Genomic DNA, 21,993 nt, shown 5'->3' with positions numbered 1-21,993 from the left:
GCAAATTGTTAACTCACCTTGCAAAACTCTAAAGCACACTTCTAACCTAGTCTGCAAATGATCAGAGGGGTCTCTCATGCTTTTAAGCTGCCCTGTTTGCCACTGTATCGGAGTGTCAGTAGGGTTTTGCAGTCTTGTGGGAACCAGTGAAAATGCATAGAAGCTGCGTTGCAGTTAATTCCACTGGTGCCCTCTACATTTTCATGTTGTGCACCATGTTAGGACTGTGTGCTTGGTATGCAGTAAGAGGGCACTGAGAAACTCGGGAATTGCTATCTTGTCTATCAAAATCAAATACATTTGCATGGTTGTTGAAATGCTGAAAGGGGGAATACTTAACAGCTCAGGAACGACAATAGTGTCCTTATTGTAAAAGACAGCATGTTACATCAGTGTTCTCGCTTGGATTTTCTATTTTTCGATGATGTTTAAGAATGCAGCTCAACCTTGTTACATTATAACAAAATTGTAGTTGCAGTAAAAAGTTTTGCTGAACATTGTGAAGTTTGTCAAGTCAAGGTTTCTTACATGTTTCAACAGCAAAAAAAAAAATTGCTTCACAGGTTCCTGTAACTGTCCTGGTGAATCCCACGAAATCCGTAAGCATTTATGCAAAGAATCTTGCACGAAAGTCAACCAGTAATTGCAGCTTGAAAAGCAGTGGTACATGTGGTTGAGATTGTGTCGACAGCAAAACTTTTGTGTGGGTTGTGTAACTGCTAGTGGTTTCCATCTCAGTATGCCATACGTGCACATGTGTCATCAACATCATAGCCTGCCAGTGCTAAGCTGCCATTTTCTTGTTTATGATGTTATTGTGGTTTGCAAAGCAAAAGGTTCACTCTATTCAGCTGCACCACTGTGAACCAGTTCACGGTAGTTCACGAGAAGTTCAGAAATTGTGTAGTTCAATTTCTGCAGTGCAAGCGTTACGTTTCGTCCGACTAATGCGCACTGATTGCGTAAGTTTGAGAAGTCCTGGACCACTGGTATGATGGGCTTCTGAGGCGTAAATACACCTCGCTCTTGCGTAAACACAGCAGACATGTAAGCAGGGTTTCAGTGGCACTTGTGCCCGTGTGTTGTATTGTCTGCTGCGTTGCTGCTTCACACCTATACATTTGCACGCAGTCAGCACAGACAGTAAAGAGGCTGCATCAAAATCGTTGTGAACCAGCCCTACACCTTTGGAAATCACGGTGTAGTTCAGAGAATGCCATTGCTGCAACACTGAAATGAACAGCACGGTGCAACACCTAATGAATTTCTTCAGGTGGTGCAGGTGACTTGAAACAGACCTAAAGATTACCATAACGCTATCTGGAATAACATTGACAGGGTCCAACGAAACCAAGATAGTGCTCAGTCCTTTTGTTGTTGCTGAGGCACTCATAAAGTCACTTTCAGTTGATATTTTCCTCTTCTGACTGCTTGCTGGCACATTTGAGAGCATGGCTACAAGACTACAGGCACAAATCTGGCGTGCTCAGTGTGGTTTCTACGCTGGCATAACACATGGCAAAGTATTGTGTTCCATCATTCGCTCAATTATGAGAGAGGGTGCATGCAGATAATGAATGCTCTGTTGGCTGATGTTTTTCTTCTACTTATCACAAAGGCTGCAACTATGAAAGTGAACACACAGTCACGTGACCTGCAATCCGCAGCAGTAGTATTGTGTTCCATCATTCGCTCAATTATGAGAGAGGGTGCATGCAAATAATGAATGCTCTGTTGGCTGATGTTTTTCTTCTACTTATCACAAAGGCTACAACTATGAAAGTGAACACACAGTCACGTGACCTGCAATCCGCAGCAGTCCGTTATCGCGCCGCCGTGAGGTGACTGCAATATGCTTTACACATGCTAATGGCAACTGGAGCTGTGGATTTGAGCTTTCCTTACTCAACTGTAGCCATGGATTCAGATTTGTAGTTCTTCCAGCTACCTATTGCTGACTCTAGTAGCTGTCAAGCCTTTCCTAGTTTTTGGTTTGGTGCCCAATGTAGAGAGCAGGACACGTGTTCCCTTTCATAAACATGGTATGTGTACCATGCAGTATAGTGCGCAGCATGAGCTGTAATGTGAAAGGGCATGGCAAAGCAGTCGTGCATTGTAGCTCATGCTGAGCGCGATAGTAGTATGTGCATGTGATATGCAAGGATTTGTCAAATTGAAACAGTTGAACAAAATTAGTTAGCTAGATTATGGGAAAAAGTACATTATCAGTGGAACTAAGGTCAGCAAATAAAAAGAAAGGTTTGTTTAATCCCACATTTTACTAACTTAAGCTTCATTATTCTTTGGTCATGTTCCGCCCTAGTCGCACCCCAGACCAGTATGTCGTCCACGTACACGCTTACACCTGAGAGGCCATCAAAAACCTCGTTGAGGGCCTTCTGAAACAGCTCGCGAGCTGAAGCTATGCCGAATGCAAGGCGAAAAAAAAACGATAATGGCCGAAGGGCGTAGCAAATGTGCATATCTTGGACGATTCCTCGTCTAATGGGATTTGGTGAAATCCAGCATTTGCGTAAAGATGCGAGAAAAATTTTGCGCCTGCCAACTCCGCCTCAACATCCTCTTGATGAGGCATTTGGTAGTGTTCTCTCTTCAAGTTCTCATTTGTGCGTCTTGGATCCATGCAAACTCTTAACTTTCCATCTTTCTTTTAGCACAATGACTAGCGGGCTCACCCAATCCGTCTGGCTGCTGCTGACCTTCTCAATGATGCCTTCCTCTTCCATCCGATATAATTCAGTGCGGAGAGGCTCTCTCAGGGACAGAGGAACCCTTCGAGCTGGCTGGACGACTGGAACAGCATCATTGCACAGCACGATCTTGTATTCACGTGGCGTTCGCCCTATTCCGTGAAAGCGCCTTGGGAATTTCTTGACGACTGTTTCAACGCTGCTCGTAGTCTCGTTTTGATCAGTACGCTGGACGATCCCTAGCTTCTCGCTGGTTGCCAAGCCCAAAGTTGCACTGTGGTCTTTCATTAGAACAAAAAATACAGCGCACGTGCTGTGGTCGCAAACCGTGACGGGTGCTGAAAACATTCCGATGTGCTTGATTACGTTACCACTGTAAGATCTCAGAATGGCGCCACTTGGCTTCAGAGTGATGACCTTAAGCTTGCGGAACACAGAGAGCGGCAAAACGTTTGCCTGTGATCCTGTATCCACTTTAAACCTCACGTCTTGGTCGTGAATGCATGCGTCCACTTTCCAGTCACGTTCTCTGTCAGCGGTGTTGATAGCGACATCCGGTACCTTGAAGTCATCCTTCTCATGCTGCAATTTGAAAACGCCGTCCTGTTTGCTGCAACAAGATGCGAAGGGATTTCGCCCATTACACGTGTAACAGGTTTTTCCGTAGGCTGGGCAGCACCTCAAGGCGTGTTTTCGGTTGCAACGCGTGCACTGCGAATTGCGCATGGGCCCCGTCGGAGTTCTCTTCCTGGCCGCGACAGTGGCCACATCCAGTTCTTCGTTTGCCTTACGCCAGGCTTCGTTTGTACGAGCTGAGGTCTCTGCCGCCTTGCAAAGAGTGACAACCTTTCCTAACGTCAGGGTTTTGCGCCTGAGCATCTTCTCTCAGAGCTTTGGCGAGTTGGTTCCAAACACCACCTGGTCGCGCACCATATCGTCTGTCATGTTGCCGAAGTTGCAGTGCTGTGCTTGTCTTTTTAGGGCACGTAAAAACTTTTAGAATGGTTCGGCCTCGCCTTGAAGACTCTAACGGAAGACATACGTTTCGTGGATTTCGTTTTGTTGCTCCACGAAATAGTCTTAGAACTTGGCAGTAACGGTGGCATAGTCTTCCTTGTTTTCTTCCTCATGAACATGAAGTTGTTGAAAACGTCCAAGGCTTCCTCCCCGGCCACGCTGAGCAATAGGGCCGTCTTTGCTGGCTCTAATCTTGGCTTGTCGGTGCATGCTGTGGCTTGAAGAAAAAATTCGAACTTCTGGCGAAATAGCTTCCAGTTTCTTCCTCCATCAGCCGTCAACCGCAGTGGTTCAGGTGGCCTTAGGTGCTCCATGGCGTCGGCCCTCACGTTCAGCTAGCCCTGGAACCTTTCGTTGTGCCTGGTCAGCTTGATCCCACTTCTGACACCATATATCGTTCTCGAGTGGTACGACAAGAACAGGCAGCCAAGGTGTCGGGAGAACAAAGAATGTCGTGGTTTATTCCGGGCTATTATTTATAGCAGTAGGTGAAAGGGGTTAGCGCAGTTTGAGGGAAAGAGCAATGAAGCATGTGGCAGTGAAGCGTCCATAGATAGCTTGCGTGCTTTGAACAGATATGATACAGTAATTATGCTAGTAGTACCAGTCAATTAAAGCCCCTCAATGTTTAAAAGTAGTACCAACCACTTCTCTCCTCCTCCGTTCTACTCCCCTGCTTGGTGCGGCTACTGTGCCCTCGACCTTGGCGCCGCCTAGGTGTACCCTGCTGTAGCAGACAACAGCTAACACGCTACCTGAGAAAATCTATGGAAAACTTGGTTCAAGCACTGCGGAACAGTTTTTGAGGCAAGGTTTTGCGTCGTCCGTCAGTAACTGGCCTGTTGTAACCATGTAACCATGTAACCAGTAACCATGTTGTAATTGCGCAAAAGAATGAAGAAATGGAGCATTATTCAAGGCCTAAAGCATCCGCACATTGAGATTTCATTTTGCTGAAGCACGAAGCATGTACGCGGTGTGCTCAAACATGCGCATAATTATCTCAGTTCCAAGTTTTGACTGCGTGAAAGTATGTGTACGTGGTTTCGTAGGTTCATTTACGTACCTGCACGATACTTTTGTTTGGCCGCCGCATGAGAGATTACAACTGTCTGGGGCCAGCAATACCTAGCAACTGGGCCGCTTCTGCTCTGCTTCTTTTGCAGATGTATGTAGCTAATGCACGGGTTCTGGTAACCATGAGCAATGCTTTCACGCGTAGACGGTATCGATACTGAACAATGTACCAGTAGTTTTCGCAGCACATGAAATCATTTTTTATTTATTACAGTGCGAGAGGCTGGAATTTGCTAGCAAGAACGAACTTGATGGGAAAAGTGGACAGAGGTTCCGAAAATAATTATCCCCCAAACCCAATTAGCACCAGTAACACTTTTGTTGAAGTGCTAATTTTGTATCTGTATACTGCTTGTGTCTGTATTCTTTCGCATTGTAAGTTTTCACAGGGGAGCAATGTCCCTATAACTTGAACACTGTACTTCGTATCAGACATCAAGTGGAACGCTGTGAAAGCTAGAGATACTTTTTGCAGTGGCCGTGTCCGCACTTAGATATAGTTTGATGTTCTTGATTGTAACTGTGTGAAACTGTTCTTTATATAGGCTTAGTATGAAATGAAGAACGTTTTAATCCTTAGAAACAAACTATGGTATATACAGTAGTTACTTAATGCAGTGTTTTAGATCAATTTGTTTTTCATTGTCTCTCTCTTTCTTTTTTTTTGGCAGCCTGTCACGGCAGCCTCACGTTCATGCTCGCGCGATATGCCTTTGGCACGCAGCGAGGCATGGACGGAAAGCACGGAGTAATACATTTCTGTCACCGAACTTCTTGCATAGCTTCCATAGTGCTGCACCTGATGTCGGAAACGGAGTATATAGACAGAGAAAAAATTTATTTCTCGGGTTTTACGTGCCAAAACCATGATCTGATTACGAGGCATGCCATAGTGGGGAACTCCAGATTAATTTTCATCACCTGGTGTTCTTGGCGTGCCCCCAATGCAAAGGACACGGGTGTTTTTGCATTTTGTCCCCATCGAAATGCGTCCGCCGTGGCTGTGATCTGATCCCGCGACCTCATGCTTAGCAGCGCGACACCATAGCAGCTAAGCCACCACGGCAGGTATAAAGACTGAGGGAACAATAGTGTTGTAGCACCAAACAGTCCTCAAATGGGTTTAATGAAGGTGCTTATCACAGTTTTGCAGACAAGCAAAGTATATAGCACAAATACGCGCAGTCCACAGAGCTGTCAGGCTCACACAAGCAATGAAACCCATAGGAAAAGGAAGGATTAATTATTAAAGCAAACTGCAACATTGCACTAATTCTTCTCGTAATACTGGGATACAAACTTACATTACTGCTCTACGCGCAGCTTCCACGTCAACTCCATCCGCGCTTCATAATCAAAAACCATGAAATTATTTGTCACAAGAGATGGAAGGCAACGTACAGTGCGTATGACGCATGTGATACCCACTTACTTAATCGTACGCATAAAAATGTTAACGTTAAGCAGTAAAAAATGTTAACCCTTATCAGGGGGTCTGTGGTCTTTTGCAGCCAATCTCTGCTATGATAATCCTACACACAAAATGTGTGAGTAGTCAGTGCTTATCCCTCCAATACCGAGGACGCATCTGGCAGCAGCCGGGATAGCGGCGAAATGCAAGAGGCCCGTGGGCAAATTCCTCGTTGGCATTCCGTAATGTTGCATTGGCGTTCCAGTACGTTGCAGAAGTCATGGGGCGCTTTTTTCGTTGCGATGATAGATAGATTTTTTTTACAAGTCCTGCTCCTGAAGGGCACATGTAACTGCTAACGGAGGCCTCAGGAGAGCAGCTGAGATTATAATAAACCAGGCAGTGCAGCAAGTGTTCTTATGCAAATTTGGCTGTCCGTTATCGTGGATAGCCGATCTTTACCTCCTGGCACGCACAGGCCTCGACGAGCCCCAGCCCAAGGACCGGCCCTGGTTCTAGCTTTGGTGTTCCCGTTGCCGCTTTAGTGTCCTAGAGACACCGTCATTAATATGAAATAATGACGTGCTGTTCAAACTAGTAAATAAAATCTGTTAAAGAAATACGATCATGCCCAGGCACCAACTTCTGATGCAGCGCTACCGCGGCCGTGCGAGTAGCATTACGGAACGCCAATGAGGAATTTGCCGGTTCATGTACTGCGCGATCAAAGCGCACATTAAACATTCCCAGGTGACCTACTGCATTTACTCGAATCTAGGCAGGCCCCAATTCTAAGCCGACCCAGGAATGTCCAAAGCCAGAAAAAATAAACCTTAACTCGAATGTAAGCCGAACAAAAAAAGTGAGGACAGCGTTCACAAAATGAGGACAGCCTTTATTTAATATGAACATGCCGAGCTCGCTCTATGTCATCATCTTTGCTAGCCTCATACGCTTGTATACGCGCGCTAGCTCGCATCCATGCTCCCACCCATGCGCAGACAGTGCAGCACGGCTCATACGAATCAAAATGCGGCGTGATCTCGGCGAACAGCTCCGCTCTGTGATCACGCACTTATCTTCCTTATTGCTGTCATCTACTCGTTGAGGCTCACTTAAAAAGCATCTTCTGTTGCCCCCTCCAACAACTGACGTTTTTCTCATCAATGCTGAAGTCTCACCCGGCTTGAACATTTGGCATTGCCTCTGTGGCTAGCACAACTTTTCGTTTGTGGGATCGCCTGTTTGGTGCCATTGCAACAATGCCTCGCCGCCCGCCGATACTATGCATACCGATACGACACAGGTCAAAATGGCGACATCATTCGTGTACTTCGGTTGGCTACTGGCGCGGCTAGTAGCAGCTGCGATACTGACTTTTCTGGATTGGGCTAGCCATACACCATATTTATCATTTGCAATTACAAACTGGCACATTCTTTAAGATCCTCGAATCTAAGCCCACCCTAGATGAGTATTTGAAAAAAACTATTGGCATAGGTTTGAATAAGTGCAGTAAATAAACTTATCTGGAGGCATCCACTACGACCTCTCCCATAGCCTTAGTCACTTCGGGATGTTAAAAACGTTAAACACCTCAAACCAAATCAACACATGCGGGCATACATTGAAGCTAAATGACTGCATTCGTAAGCCTTAGTGGGCCTTGCAAAAGCATTGAGAATGTGCTAACTTATAGTGGAGCTGAAAAAAATTTCCTGAATAAAATGGATTTTATGTCACGTCTGCAGCAGATGCGAGCACTTTCGTGGTAAAACAACTCCTATGAAACAATACAAGCACATTCAAAAAAAGTCAAACAGGCTAAAAACCGTGCACATCATGGACATATACGCAAGCACTTTCTTAAAGATGCAGATGTAAACTAAGTTCAAAAGAAGACGTAAGGAAGAACTGTGGCACTTCACAAAGCTGTGTGTTTTTGCAACTTCCTTGAAGCCAGCCCACCCGACACTATGCATCCACGCCTTTCTTCTTCGTGCGTTGTGCTCACCAGATAATCAACAAAAAAGCCTTTGCACTCACCTTGTCAGTGCGGAAACCGAAGGTGCACCAGCACGGCTCACAATTAAGTTCTTGTCCTTAACGCACGTGATTTGGTCCGCTAACACACTTGATAAATCCGTTTGTGCATACTTTCATCGCACTGGGTCGCAAATCGCGGTCGGAGCTTGCTGGAAAGAAAAAATATACAAAAGCATGACGCATGCTTCCGCATGACACGGATTGGCCAAAGGGGGAGTGGGGGAGGCTGTGGCAACAGGAGGTGGCGAGGAGGAAACACCGAGGAGAGCGGGGTGGCGGAAAGAACCAAGAATGGGTGCTACTTTTGAAAGATTAAGTGGCTTTACAGCCAATCAGCTAACTCCATGGGTTGAGTGGAGATGCTGGCAGAATACGTTCTTCTAGTGGTGCCTGCACAGGAGCTCGAGCCATTGTTCGTCACTAGACGACTCGACGGACGCCGACGCTTTGATAAAGAGGCTGCTGAACCCGTGACACATTTGGATGCCGCTGTTTGTGCAGTTTCTTCACTACCTAGTGACCGACCCATCACACTGCTTCCAGATGGTTTCTTTCCTGGGGAAAGACCTGCCAGCTACAGCGATGCCTGGGTTGTTCGGTTGCCAGGATGTAAAGTGTGAATGTGGCCACTAGCTGGACTGAAGCATGAACTTTGTGTCTAGGATGCAACGTGAGCTGAACTTATCGGCTTTTGTTTGCCCGCCCATTCATCCACTGGGATCGACAGGCGCCGCCGCAAGTCGTCGCTGTTCTTCTGCATTTGAACTCATCTTGCCCGCCGATCATTTGTGGCACAGCGGCCAGCATTTCTCAGCCAAAGATCCCTGGAACTTTGCCGGTTGCTTCAACGCGCAGTACGGGCTAAGCATGACTGTGGAGAGCGGTTGGGCCTCCAGATGTCGCAGCAGCAAAAACGGGAAACCTGCAAACGTTTCAGCACGGGAAAGGCATAAGATGCTGTTGAAGAGGCTGCACTCTGGTACTGAAGTGCAAGGTGACGCCCCAGCTACTGCAAAGGCCTATGAGGGTAGCGCAAGCTGCAGAGGCGGAGAATGTGTTCGCGCAAGTGCTAAAGATTCTCCTGCGTCTGCCTCTGTCCCTGTCTCTGAGGGACTAAAACATAAGATTGTCCAAGGAAAAGTTACGAGCCAAGCCCGTAAGCTCGCAAGGTCGTGTCAATCACCGCGTATGCTTTCCCAAAGGCACAAGTTGTTAGGAAACTGTGCAAGCGTAAGGACCGATCAACAGCATCTTTAAATGAGGCCAAAGCATAGAAGGCACTTGCCAGTGCTAAAAAGACAGGTCATCCTAAATGCAGAAAGCAGACAATGTTCAGTTATGCGATGGACGTGGGAGAAGGAGCAACTGTTTCTCAGCAGCAGACTGTCTGCTGTGAGTCATCGTCTTCCAAGCTTGACCAGTGGTGCAACACCAAGATGTGTCAGTGTCTATGACTTTTTCTTTGGATGGGAGCTGCTTTTTCTCACGGAATTGCAAAAGATAGCACACGTAGCGAGAATACAGGCAACCAAGCTGGCATGAGCCATGATGACATCAGGCCATCAAAGGTCATTCCTTCACAAGGAGTGCTGACAGGCGTGCAACCATCTTGTGGACCGGTTCACAGGTTCCTGGATACTCAGCTCAGCAGGTGAGCACTTCGAGCGGGATGCATTCCATTGATGGAGGCGGTTGAGAACTCATACGCTTGGCCAGCAGGAAAGAGTATCTAGGATGCTTGTCGATGATGGGCATTTCAGCAACGTCGGTGGCCATTGATCATTGCAATGCGAGACCGTGCACTTCAAGCCAGCAAAGAAGGGTCATCTTCCACCCCGGCTGTGCTGTGTCCGTGGAACCACGATGCTGCACTAAGCCACACATGGTTTGACTTAAATATGTGAAACGCTATCATGTCGCTGTCTCGAGTCATCGAGAAGAAAATAAGGAAGTCGAAGCTGTTGGCTCATCCTCGTACACAAGCACCTGACCACGTCAACTCGCTGGAGCAGGGTCACTGATCAACCAGCCAACTCATTTCATTTCCTAGCTCACCAGGCGACCTCAGTGATGCTGGTCATCCTGTGTGTTCACTTCCGATGCCAACTCAAGGCAGCGATGACAATAGAGCTCGGGAGGCTAGTGCTGGTGTAGAGTGCAGACACCCAGGCCACTTCAAGATGCACAGCTTCCGAGCTTTAGGACATTACTGGGTCAGGTGTATCTGAGGGTTCTCCTTACGCTGGTGTTCCTGCCAAGTTTCAGAGCAGCAAAGAAAGCACCATATGATCCAGCTGTTTGCGAAGAAATGAATAAAGCCAAAGCTATCACTCGTCGTCGTATGCCAGGACTTGGGCCACATCTATTGTTGGAGGAGAGCCGCAGTTCAACCAGCCCACTCATCTCATTTCCTAGCTCACCGGGCGACGTCAGGGATGCATCCTGTGTCTTCATTTCTGGCACCAACTGAAGGTAGCAGTGACCATAGAGCTCGTGAGAAAAGTGGTGATGTAAACACTCAGGTCGATGCAAAATTGTGAAGATGTTGGCTTGCTTTAGCATTACTGGGAGCCAAAATTGTATTTTCAGGGTTTATGTAGAATTCTTTTTTTCTATGCAATACACACGTGGGCGCTTACTAGCACTACATTGTCGGTCAGCATACAGGAGTTCCCATTTGTTGGTACCTACAGTTGACACATATATGACCTTCAGAAATATATCCATGATATAAACTGATAGGGGATGTTCATAGTGCTCTGGTAACACTGGCCGCGTCTCCCACCTTTCCTATGGCATAATTGCAAGACAGCATTATGTTGACATGGATCGGCCATCTTCTTGCAAAGACTGTTCAGGCCTACAAAATCTCAAGGACGCTTAAGCGTTGCCTTTAAGAGTGGAACGCAATAACATTAAAAGATCCCGGACTGCTTCTCATGCTTTTTGGCAGCTGCAGCTTATGTAATCGTAATGTTTACTAGGAAACGCTGACGGCAAGTGCTATGCACGAAGGCAAGCTTACTGGTAGAAATGCAGCCTCTTGCATGGGCTGATCCCCAGACACAGTGCGCAGTTGCACCAAAGAAATTGCGCATCATTTTCAGGTTTCTGTTGTTGTTTCACACTTTTAATATTTCAGTCTGAGAAGATTTAGCAAAGGTATACACTGTGGGTGTTTTGTTTCATGACATCTGTTTGTGGGCTTTCAGTCTCAAAATTCCTAGGAATAACTTTTTCAAGAAGGTAAGACAAGGTATGAACAACTTTAGTGACAGATAGAATGGTGTGGCAGTATAGCCTGCATATGCTTGTCATACAGCAAGGCCTGGGATGTACATATATCTAAATATACTATACGGCAATTTTCGCTCACGGGATACCAACACTGACGGCAGACGCCGACACTGGACTTTCTGCTACATGGGGCCCTTAACGCTTTCACGTTAAGAAGTGCACCCTCACTGTCTGCAGACCCGTGCACCTTGCTACTGAGAGGCTGTCTTTCTTGCAAGGTTCAGACGATTAGTTGCTAAGTGTGCTTTACAGGCGAAATTTCGCTAGCAGCACAAAATCATCAGAAAATTTCAGCACAAGATCGCCCCAACATTCTTAGATTAGATAGAAATAAATGCTAAGAACCGTGTTTCCTCCCGCACAGCCAGCTATATATTCGATTTTATTCGAATTTCTATTTTCAAATTGCATACGAATATTAAACATATAATATTCGAACTTTTTGAATATTCCCACACCCCTACCGCTTAGTCACAAAACGTTATCTTCTCACCTAGGTGAGTGTTCTCTACAAGACTCTATGCACTGTGGCTGTACTGCCTCACCAGCAGGTTTAAACATTCTTTGCACCATGGTGGCACTATGCCTGCACTGCAGTTAAGGACCATAGTGTAGGGGGCAAGCTTTTGCGCTGGAGAAGAGAGGGCTATGGTTCAGTGCATCACGAACTAGTGCATGCAGCGCATTGGGCCACCTATAAATTGCAGAAAAAATTTGTTTGCAGTTGGCTCGTCCCTACAAAATTATGTGCCTGCCCTTTTGAATGACCTTGGGCCATAGATTCAATTCCTGGCCATTGTGGCTGCCTTTTGATGGTGGCAAAGTGCAAAAATGTTCTTGTACTTGTAGATTTTGAATGCCAGGTGATCAAGAATAATATGGAACCTTCCACAACAATGTCCACCATAGCCCTATTGTTTTATGTTTACAAGCCATTAATCTATTAGAAATATAAATTTTTTTTTTTTTAGCTAGACAGGGTGTAATTTTAAGAACTAAATGTACTGACTGGAGGCACTTGTGCAAAACACTGAGTGGTAAATAGAGCTTGAATGTTGATTGAAGTCAATGCAGCTCACAGTCATTACCAATTTTTCAGAGCCCAGCAAAGGGAGGCCATGCAGCATCACCACAGTAAGTAGTTTCCAATATTGCCTTGAGTACATTGAGCACTGATCATCCACCAAATTTGTCCTAGCTGTAGTGCAAACATTCAATGCATTCTTGAGGGCTTGTGTGGCTGTTTTATTTTAAAACATTGCAAACGCCCAGTTGCACGACATGATATTACTGCGCGGTCAGTACGGTAGGTAAAGTGCGGTCCACTTTTAAATGGAACACCCTAATGTGTGGCCATCACTTTGCTAGCGCCCTAACTGCACTTGCTGGCTAAAGTTATGTCAATGCACTGTTCAGGGGTGTAGAAAGGTGCTGCAGCCACTAACCGCAAGTCATCTGCTGCAAAACTGAGTGATTGTACCCTTGCCAGAGTGAAAGATTCGCACATGCCTTACAGTCGTGTCTTCCCTTCAACAGTGTACTGTTGAGTAGCCAATATTGCCTGGAGTATGTATGTTCCTTACTAAAGCATTGGCTTTTCTTAGCTTGTTCCTCACTTTCGTGTTAGCATCGGTGTTAGTGTAACCATTTGCCATGCAGACCTTGGCAGCATGCCAGAAGGTTCTTCCACAATAAAGTAAAAAAACAGTGCATGAGAGGGTGCTTCCATAGGTGCAGGTGCACATGATGGCTGAACTCTTTCTCATTCGTGGAAATGCTCACAGCATTGCATGCGTTTCCACTGATGAGGGCAGAGAGTTCGGTCACGTGACACAAAGCTCAGTTCCCTCCATCACCACCAGAAGGTGTTTTCCCTCTGCACAGCACGTGTGGCGCGGAGCCCACTGATTGCAGCTGCAGCATCGTGGAAGCTGTGCCGTGGTGCGGTCATGCTTAGTCTTTCTTTTTGTAAGTTGGCAGCCATGCAGCTGTTTGCCGCTGTGTCAAGCTAACTAAATAGTGTTTGTGGGAGTGCCAACAGCGGTGACTCGCTCGGCGCAACGCGCCCGTCTGCTCCAGTGTATGCTTGCAAAGTCAGCAAGCACTCTAGCATCGGAGAGGAGCATAGTAGTTTAAACCAAAATGGTCTTTATGCAGTACTTAAATGTCTTGGGAGAAGCATGACCTTCAAATCCTAAAGTGATTGGGTGAGCTTGAGATGCATAAATACCTGGCCCACACCACAGCTAATGCTTAAACATTCGCGTTACACAGTTGTAACCATTTTTTTTTTCATTTCTCTCTTTCTTTCAATGATAGGAACTCACTTTATCCGTCCAGACACTCATTATTAGGAAAATTGCTTAACAAAATCAAATGGTGAAGTTCAAGCTTCATGCTTAAGCAACTTAGCTTTCATATTTGTTATTTTGACAATGTCATGGTCGGTTTGCTTTCCTTGCGACCTGCCGTGGTAGCTCAGTGGTTATGGCGTTGCACTGCTCAGCACGAGGTTGTGGGTTTGATTCTTCGCCACAGCAACCTCATTTTTGATGGGGACAAAAATCAAAAACGCTTATGTACTTGGATTTATGTACTGTATTACTTCTTGGGGCAATACCTATGTAACTTGCTTGGTGCCCCTGTAGCACACACAAAACCAAGCTTTGAGAATAATCACTTACAGCCATTTTTCATCTAGTGCCTTGCCGTTACTCCGCATATATAATATTTTGTCAGTAGTGGATTTGAATAAAGGTTCTCTTGGTGTCCTGATGTCCAAATTTTGTCAAGGAGAATTACCAATTTCGTTGATAACAAAAGACCAAACCCTACATTTCACTGGCACTCGATTTTCAAACCATAATAACTACCTGCTACCGAAACCAAGGACTAACTACGGCAAACTTACTGCGATTTTTTTGGCAACATCAATATGGAATTCACTACTGCCCTCCATTAAATCATCTCCTTCCATTCATTTATTTAAAATGAAAGTTCGTCACCACTTGTTGGGAAAGTGATTGTTTTGTTTATTTTACGCTTCTCTATATGAAATATTATTCCCAGGATCTGCCTTTTGTGTTTATATTTCATTGTTATTACCAGGACTTGACATTTTTTTTGTTAATACTTTTTGTTTCATAGGATTGATTCTGCTGTTAACCGCATTAAGTGTACTTTTTCTATGTATTTATTGTTGGAGGTCCCTCCCCAGTCTTTGACTATGGGACCTCCTAAAGTTGCTTTTTCAATACAAAATTTCAATTGCACCAATAAACTGAAACTTAAATTGAGATACACATTAAAGAACCCCAGATGGTCAAAATTAATGCGGAACCCCCCACTGCAGCATGCCTTGTCATCGGTTTAGGGTTTTGACAGATAAGACTCAAGAATTAATTTTTTAACTTGAAATAATTGCTTGCCTGGTTCACTCAGTCATTTACTCACTGACAAGCAGTGAAACCAGTCCACATTTCCGAAGTAGCTTGCTTTTACGATGGCAAGGTGCACATAAAACAGTGTTTTTGCTGGATGAACCAGGCAAGCAAAAATCCCAGAGGTATTGCTGAAGAATGCTGGCTGAAACATGTAATCTTGTGAAGCTTCAGTAAAAGGAAAGTAGTGATAAGCAGAAAATAGTTTTTTGACCCTTTTAGGCTCTGTGTACACAAATCTGTGCACCAAGATAATGCATCAACAGAAAAAACACCGGTGAAAGTAATGACATTTAAAATGTGTCGAATACATCTTGAAACACTACTGATTGGAATTGTTCTGCAAGTTTGTATACAATGTGAAAAATCTTTTGGTAAAATGAGTAGGCAGGTAGACAGATCAGTATTTTAGCTTGATGTGAGTTATGTGGTTGTATGCTACGATGGGTTAACTTCTTTCATTGCTTTTCACAGTATGTTGCGCCAGGCATAATTTTCAAGTGGCTTCACACGTGCTCTTCAAGCCTGCTAGACATGAAATAGTTGATGTTATCATATCTGATGTTCCTGTTGTGAGTTGTCGCATAGACTCCACATTCTGTAAACTTGACAAAACTCACGAAAGAATTGAGCATTCTTAATTTATTTTGCAGCTCTGTGCTTTTTATAATGCTGAAGATGTAACAGATGTGGTGAAAGTCAGTTTTCAATCAACAGTACTAATTGGCACCTGAAAGTGTTAATGTGATTAGCATTCATAGCCTACTTCAGCAACTTTGTGTGTGCGCGCGTGCATGCGTGTGTGCGTGTGTGTGTGCGTGTGCGTGCGTGCGTGCGTGTGTGTGTGTGTGTGTGTGTGTGTGTGTGTGTGTGTGTGTGTGTGTGTGTGTGTGTGTGTGTGTGTGTGTGTGTCCTCTTTACGCTGCTCTTCCCAATGACCCAAGTTGTCTATCAGCTTGGGTCACTGGGTATGGGCTGGCTGCTCTCTTGCCGGGCTGACACACTAGGTCACTGGGTATGTGCCCTGATAGACAACTTGCCGCTGGCTGCTGTCTGACCTAGTAGGCAACTTTATTTATTTATAATTGAATAAATAAATAAATAAATAAACTTGAGTCATTGGGTATGTGCCCAGACAGACAAATTACACTCCATAGTTTGATAACAAAATTAATAATATCTCCACAATAATGGATTTCCCTTCCTCAAACGACATATGCACCACCACTTGAATGCTAAGCACAATAATGTTGAGTCTTAGATAATCATCCCCAAAGGATGTGTTCTGCCTGCAGGTCATTGTGCTATACTGACTCTGGAAATGTCAAAGATAACTACAATGTAGTTATTTTTGCCATTTTTCCAGGCTTTCAAGCAAAATTACAAACTCCTGTGTGCGGCCCTATGTTATGGTTTCAAACTTGTATGGTGGCATTTGCTACAGCTGTTTGCTATTACTGCTTAGAAGCAGTTCGAGTTCCTTTGCTGTAGCAGCTTGGCTGTTAGTCTTTCTCCAGCTACATTCTCGCTATTGCTGTAGCAGTAAGCCATAGCTCTTAAAGGTGGCACTGAAACATTTTCTTTGAAGTCTGAGAAACAGGCTGGAGCAGGTGTGATGGCTTTCAGTTAATATATATTCACATTTTTTTTTTATGAATATAACTTCTATTGCCCAGGTGTACAAAGTAATGCAAACAGAGTACAAAAGAACCTCAAAAAGTTCAGGGTTTCTATAAAGTGTGCAAAGACACTTGAATATGCTCTTTGTAGAACATCCCAGGGAACGCAGTGTTTACTTTCCTCATTCCCCCTCAACTCACTGGTAATTTTTAGCTGGAACGACGCCGATAGCAGTGTTCTGCCCATTGCTCCTGTCTTGCTTTTTCTTCTTTCCACAGTGCACTTATGGTAACCTTTCAAGGTTGACGTCTGACCAAATTGCCCTGGAGTGACAAAAGAGCAGTAACAGGATGAATGAGAGGCATTTACAACTGCCTATTCTGTTTCCTAGAAGATCTTGTAGGGTTGGCAATCCTGCGTGAGCTTTATCGCACAAGTAATTCATGGCCAATGGCTCGCATCTGTGAGCCGTCGCACTAACTGTAATGCCATTAAAAATAGATCTGGGGCCTCAAAAGCCTCAGGAGAACTGCACGAGATTGTAGGCTCCCAGCTGCATGCAGCAAAATATTTTGCTTGCACATTCATGGCAGCCATTGTCTTCAAATCAAGAATGTTTTTCTACCATGCTCAGAAAGTTTCAGTGCCCCTTTAGAGATCCAGTATGTGATTCAGCAATTTTAATACAAAAGCCTGCCATGGAGTTATGAGCTCCCAGGAGCAAATACTGACTGAAAGGTGCATTCAGTAGAGGAAAGGCTTGCCATTTATGTGAATGCTTCCCATTTTCTGCTTTTCCTGGCAAAAATGACAGATGAACTTCAGCAACAAAGATAGTTGTGCCAACGTGAAATGTAGGAAGCAGCATCAATATTGTTTGTGGTTGGTGTAGCATAATTGAGATTTTTTCAGGACCAGTGCTTAGGTGAAGGAAAGAGACAGTGCTAGTTTGCCCTTTTCACTCTGCTTTGTATAATGCGTTGATCCTACAAAATCGGAAGTAGGAAGCAGGTTGCTGTGCAATATGTGTGGCCGTGATTCAGCACATGGGCTGAACCTGTGCACAGAGTGGTGTTCTGCTCTTAGATTACACAATTCAATCAAGGTTTGAGCTTAACTGTAAGCCCATGGCCAGCCCACAAACCAGGCTTCAATGACACCACCTTCTCTCGTCAGGTATGTGCCTGGGATAAAGTACATCATATGGGATAGGCAGGCTACATACAAAGCCAGACTGACAGTAATGGGCCGATTGTTTAGACAACACTGCAGTGCTGTGTGAAGCACTGTGTATTGCAAGCTACTTGTCATTGCCATTGCTTTGCACATTGGGTGAAAGTACTGCAATGAATACTAAGCAGAGAATACCTTGCAAAAGAATGCCTCATGTCCTTGACTGTTGTCAGGCATTTCCTTAGTAACAAAACTTGCAAAGAGCCTCAAGGGATTTTGCTAAGAGCAGGAGATCTAAAGGTACTATACCTTCACATCTTGCCAGCAAATGTTTGCATATGATGAGTTAAAATAAAATGCCTGCAAACACACAGCGAGCCATGTGTTTTGTTTTTGACAGCCCTTAATTGGCTTGGGCATATATGTTGCAGAGTGAAACATGAAGATGCCAGCACAGCGCAGTTTACAAAGTTCATGCCAGACCTTTTGTGGGGTGCTTAGTATGTGTGGTCTTTGAGGTGCCGTTGTTGTTTTACCACTGTTACATAGGATAGGTCGACCGGTAGATATCAATCTACCCTATGCAAGACCAGTTAAGTGAGTGGTACACTAGTGTAATGGCTACCCACTGCAAAACTTGTAGTTGCGCACCAGACTTGAGCAAATGTGCTGTGCTTTAAGCAGTTTGAGGACGCTTATGCATGTTTTTTTTTTATGCATATGCAACTTTTGTGAAGGGCAGCAGGCACATGAGAATGCCCTTTATTAGCCTAACTAAATCAGTTGCAGTTTTGCCCAAAAGGTGAAGCATCAATTGTGATAGAAAATAATTAGACAGTTGTTTGAAGCTTTATCAGCGGTATAAATTGCAGTAATCATTTGCATACTAACTAAATTAACAAGCATGGTGTCATGCCCGCACGGGCAAACCTGAACAGATCTCGCTCACTGGCCGCGGGCAGTCGCTGTCAGAATGCTGGCGTGATGAAGAGTGGCCACGGTGGCGAGCGAAACGTGAACGCCCTTAGTTTCAGCGTGTCTTTGAAACTTGAGACTACGTGACCTCCAACAATAGGTGCGAGAACACAGTGCGCACGAAGCCACATGCCATCTCAGCCCTTTGTACCCACCACCGATTACCACCGACATGATAAAGCACGCATGGCCACTCTCAGCCATGCTACGCACAGTATGGCCAGGCTATAGCCCACTCACCTGCCTCCCTTCCATCCCCTTAGAGTGTGCTATCCCCCTTCCCCTTCTGCACACAACACTGGGCGAGCAGGAAGAAAGCTTCCATAAATCCACCATCCTTCTCGACTCACCTTCTCATGCTTGCGATGGCACTGCAAAGTGCACTAGGATCTTACCATGCTTGGACTATGTACAGATTATCACGGCAACGGCGGAAATTCGCTTGGAGTGTCCCTATAATTACTATCGGATTAACGGATGATTGGGTATCTAAGCAGGCCTTAGTATTGTGATGCTACTTTCTTGATTTGACAATGCCTGTGGTGTGCCAACAGAAGCATGTCCTTGCGCTTACCCCATCCTATCTATCCTTTTTTTCTTCATTATTGGTCACCTAACGTCACTAGTGTAGCTCACATATTTTCCCAACATATTTATTTCACAGCCTAGTTAGTAAATGATTTGTCAGTGTTTGTGTTGCGTCAGGTCTTTTCTTGTCACTTATTACACGCTGTTTTCTCCCTCTCGTGAGCTAGCTAGCCCCGGGATGCACACTTTTACACCTCATGGCCATCCTGGCTTCTTGCTGCAGGCCGGAAAGGAGGCACTTGTGTCCCTATACCATGCTAGGCACTGGGACAAGATCCGGGCATTCACATTTCATGTCTTGCAAAGCCTTTAGAAGCTGCTTTTGGCAGTTTTTATTTAGACCAGTTGCCAAATTTTATTTTGCTTCTAGAACCTTTGCTGGGTGAAATGGCAAATTAAGACATGTTCATTATTGTAGAAGCTTTTTTTTCTGCACTAACTCCTATGGGTAACTGAGTTAAGATAGGCAATTCTGTTGTAAGGATGTCTGCCAAAATTATGGTGCAGTAGTGTTCAACTATAGACAAATTTCTCGTTTGATTTTGCAGAGATTGGTGGACCACAGAGTAAGTATGTTTGCTCAGCATGCATTTTGAAAGTTAATATAACGGTATTTTGGTGTAGGTTAATGATTTAATATAGGAAGGGGGGTGTATCATATATCTTTCCATTTTTTTCTTTTTTGTCTCGTGCCTACTGAAGGGTGCTGTGACAACTGCTAAATACTCGCAGTAGCCTCTGAAGTCAAATACTACACCTGACCATATACAACTGAAGCTGTGCACGGATGCTGCTTCGATTTTTGTTCATAAATGTGTATGCTTGAAGGCACTGCAACCACGACAGGTTTGTCAATGGTTTAAACGTATCAACCACAGTGTAATAAGATGTATTGTTAAATTTGTCCTTCTTTTTGCAAGTTAGTTTGTCAGCGTGTTATGCAAGTCGTATATTGCTTGTAGACTATGGGAAAAGCAAAATTTAGCCAATTTTTCAACAGCACTAGCACATTTGGCAGCACTTAAAGGGACCCTGAAACGCTTTTGACGATTTTCTACAAACGTACTGAGTCGTTAGAGTAGGTCCTTCTGATCATTATTTGACACCTCTAAGTGCTCTGCGTAAAGTGTGTAATTTATTATAAGCTTTTAAAAATTCACATCGCTGCCGATTGCAGCGCACTGCTCGGCGGAATTTTAAGCCGCCCCTACCCATATGACCGAAATCACCCATATGACGTCAGTGGGGCGAGCTATCCGATTGGCTGACCAGGGCGCGTGATCGATAATTTTTCCAACTTTATGGTAAACAAATGATCTTCGTAATAGTTGGAATGCTAGTTAATTTGTTTTTATAAAAAGAAAGTAGCATAAAGAGAATGCACAAGAACAATGTTTCAGTACACTTAGGCACTTCCGGCACACAGCAAGTGTCGTCTGCTTGTGTTACAACGTACTCCATTTTGACGAGAGCTCCGCGGTCAGAGTTGGTCTCAGTCTTTTCGCGAGCACTATGATTCGACTTTGTTGCCTTGTGGACTGCAAACGTATTGACTGGCAATATGTCAAGCTGCGACATCGTGTCCCTCTGCAAGGCAGCGTACGAGCGAACTGGCTGCTGCGCATCGGACTGCCGCTATCCAATCGGCGCCAGGATTTGCGCGTTTGTGGCCGTCACTTTACATCGGAAGATTACTAACGCAATAGCGTTTCGCGAGTCCGGTATTAGGGCGAACGCAAGCGCAAGGGGACAGAGTCTGGCCGCTTGACTGTGCCGTAACGGGATGAGCCGAGATGAGCTGAAGGGCAAATGTGAATGGTCTGCATGGTGCAGCCACCTGGTGGCATAGAGCTCAACCATACACAGTAGCAGCAACGAAGCGTATTCTTCTTTGCTGCTGGTGCGTATTTTTCGCAGGAGTGTAATCATCAACACGTTGTTTTTATAAATGTTTAAAATGTTTTACACTTGGTTAGAGCAATATTAGCGCTTTGTTTGGCTGGTTAAGCGCTGCGCTAACAAGTGTCTGGACCGTGCAGACCGATCAGGCCGCTCACGTACGTCTACGCCAAAGTTCCTTCATCAGCTTGAGTTTATGCCTCCAGTCATTTGCCGAAATGACCAGCTTGCCTGTGGTTAACGGAATACCAGACACGTTCGGCGCTACGACAGAATGCTCGCAACGCACGCTGCTTCGATAGCTCTCGCTTGGGGTCGACAGCCAAGCGGCTAGCGGAGAGGTTTCGCGCGGGCGGGCTCCAAAACAACCGGAAGTGGACGATGTGACGTCGCATCGTGACGCGGGACCAGTGAAGGCGGAGCTTAGCCCCGCTCGCTCGGCGAACGAGTTGAGGAGGAAAAGCGTGGCTGGGGAGGAGGGTAACTTCTAATCGCTTGTAGCTCCATTAATACGTAACGCTTCACTTAAATTGTGGTGCGAATGTTCTACTTAAGCTGTACCCTACGCGTCTACAAAATTTGTCCGAACCGTTTCAGGGGCCCTTTAAGTCATAGTGAGCACTTATTGAAAGTAAAGGATAGCGTGCAACTGCATATGTAGACCATCTTACTTCAGGTCGGCAAGCTCTGGCATTTCAAAAATACTATAATGGGCTGTTAATATGAATGTCTTCTTTCT

The 21,993-nt window shown here is 45.1% G+C and overlaps 1 protein-coding gene across 9 annotated transcripts in view; it reads left to right on the top strand.

Annotated features, from left to right (window-relative positions):
- Window positions 1-21,993, top strand: part of LOC142568303 (uncharacterized) — a 101,777-nt gene that overhangs the window by 17,455 nt on the left and 62,329 nt on the right. For 6 of the 9 annotated variants that reach the window (XM_075678296.1, XM_075678294.1, XM_075678297.1 and 3 more), the window contains exons 5-7: window positions 564-599; window positions 12,659-12,693; window positions 19,904-19,921. In XM_075678296.1, coding sequence (XP_075534411.1) covers window positions 564-599; window positions 12,659-12,693; window positions 19,904-19,921 — 89 coding nt within the window. The remainder of the gene's footprint in view (window positions 1-563; window positions 600-12,658; window positions 12,694-19,903; window positions 19,922-21,993) is intronic. The other 3 variants (XM_075678291.1, XM_075678292.1, XM_075678293.1) reach the window with 3 other exon arrangements.

Source organism: Dermacentor variabilis, unplaced genomic scaffold (assembly GCF_050947875.1).
Source record: "Dermacentor variabilis isolate Ectoservices unplaced genomic scaffold, ASM5094787v1 scaffold_18, whole genome shotgun sequence".
Taxonomy (NCBI): Eukaryota; Metazoa; Arthropoda; class Arachnida; order Ixodida; family Ixodidae; genus Dermacentor; species Dermacentor variabilis.
The sequence above is the reverse complement of the archived record's forward strand: the minus strand, read 5'-3'. Positions and strand labels throughout refer to the sequence as shown.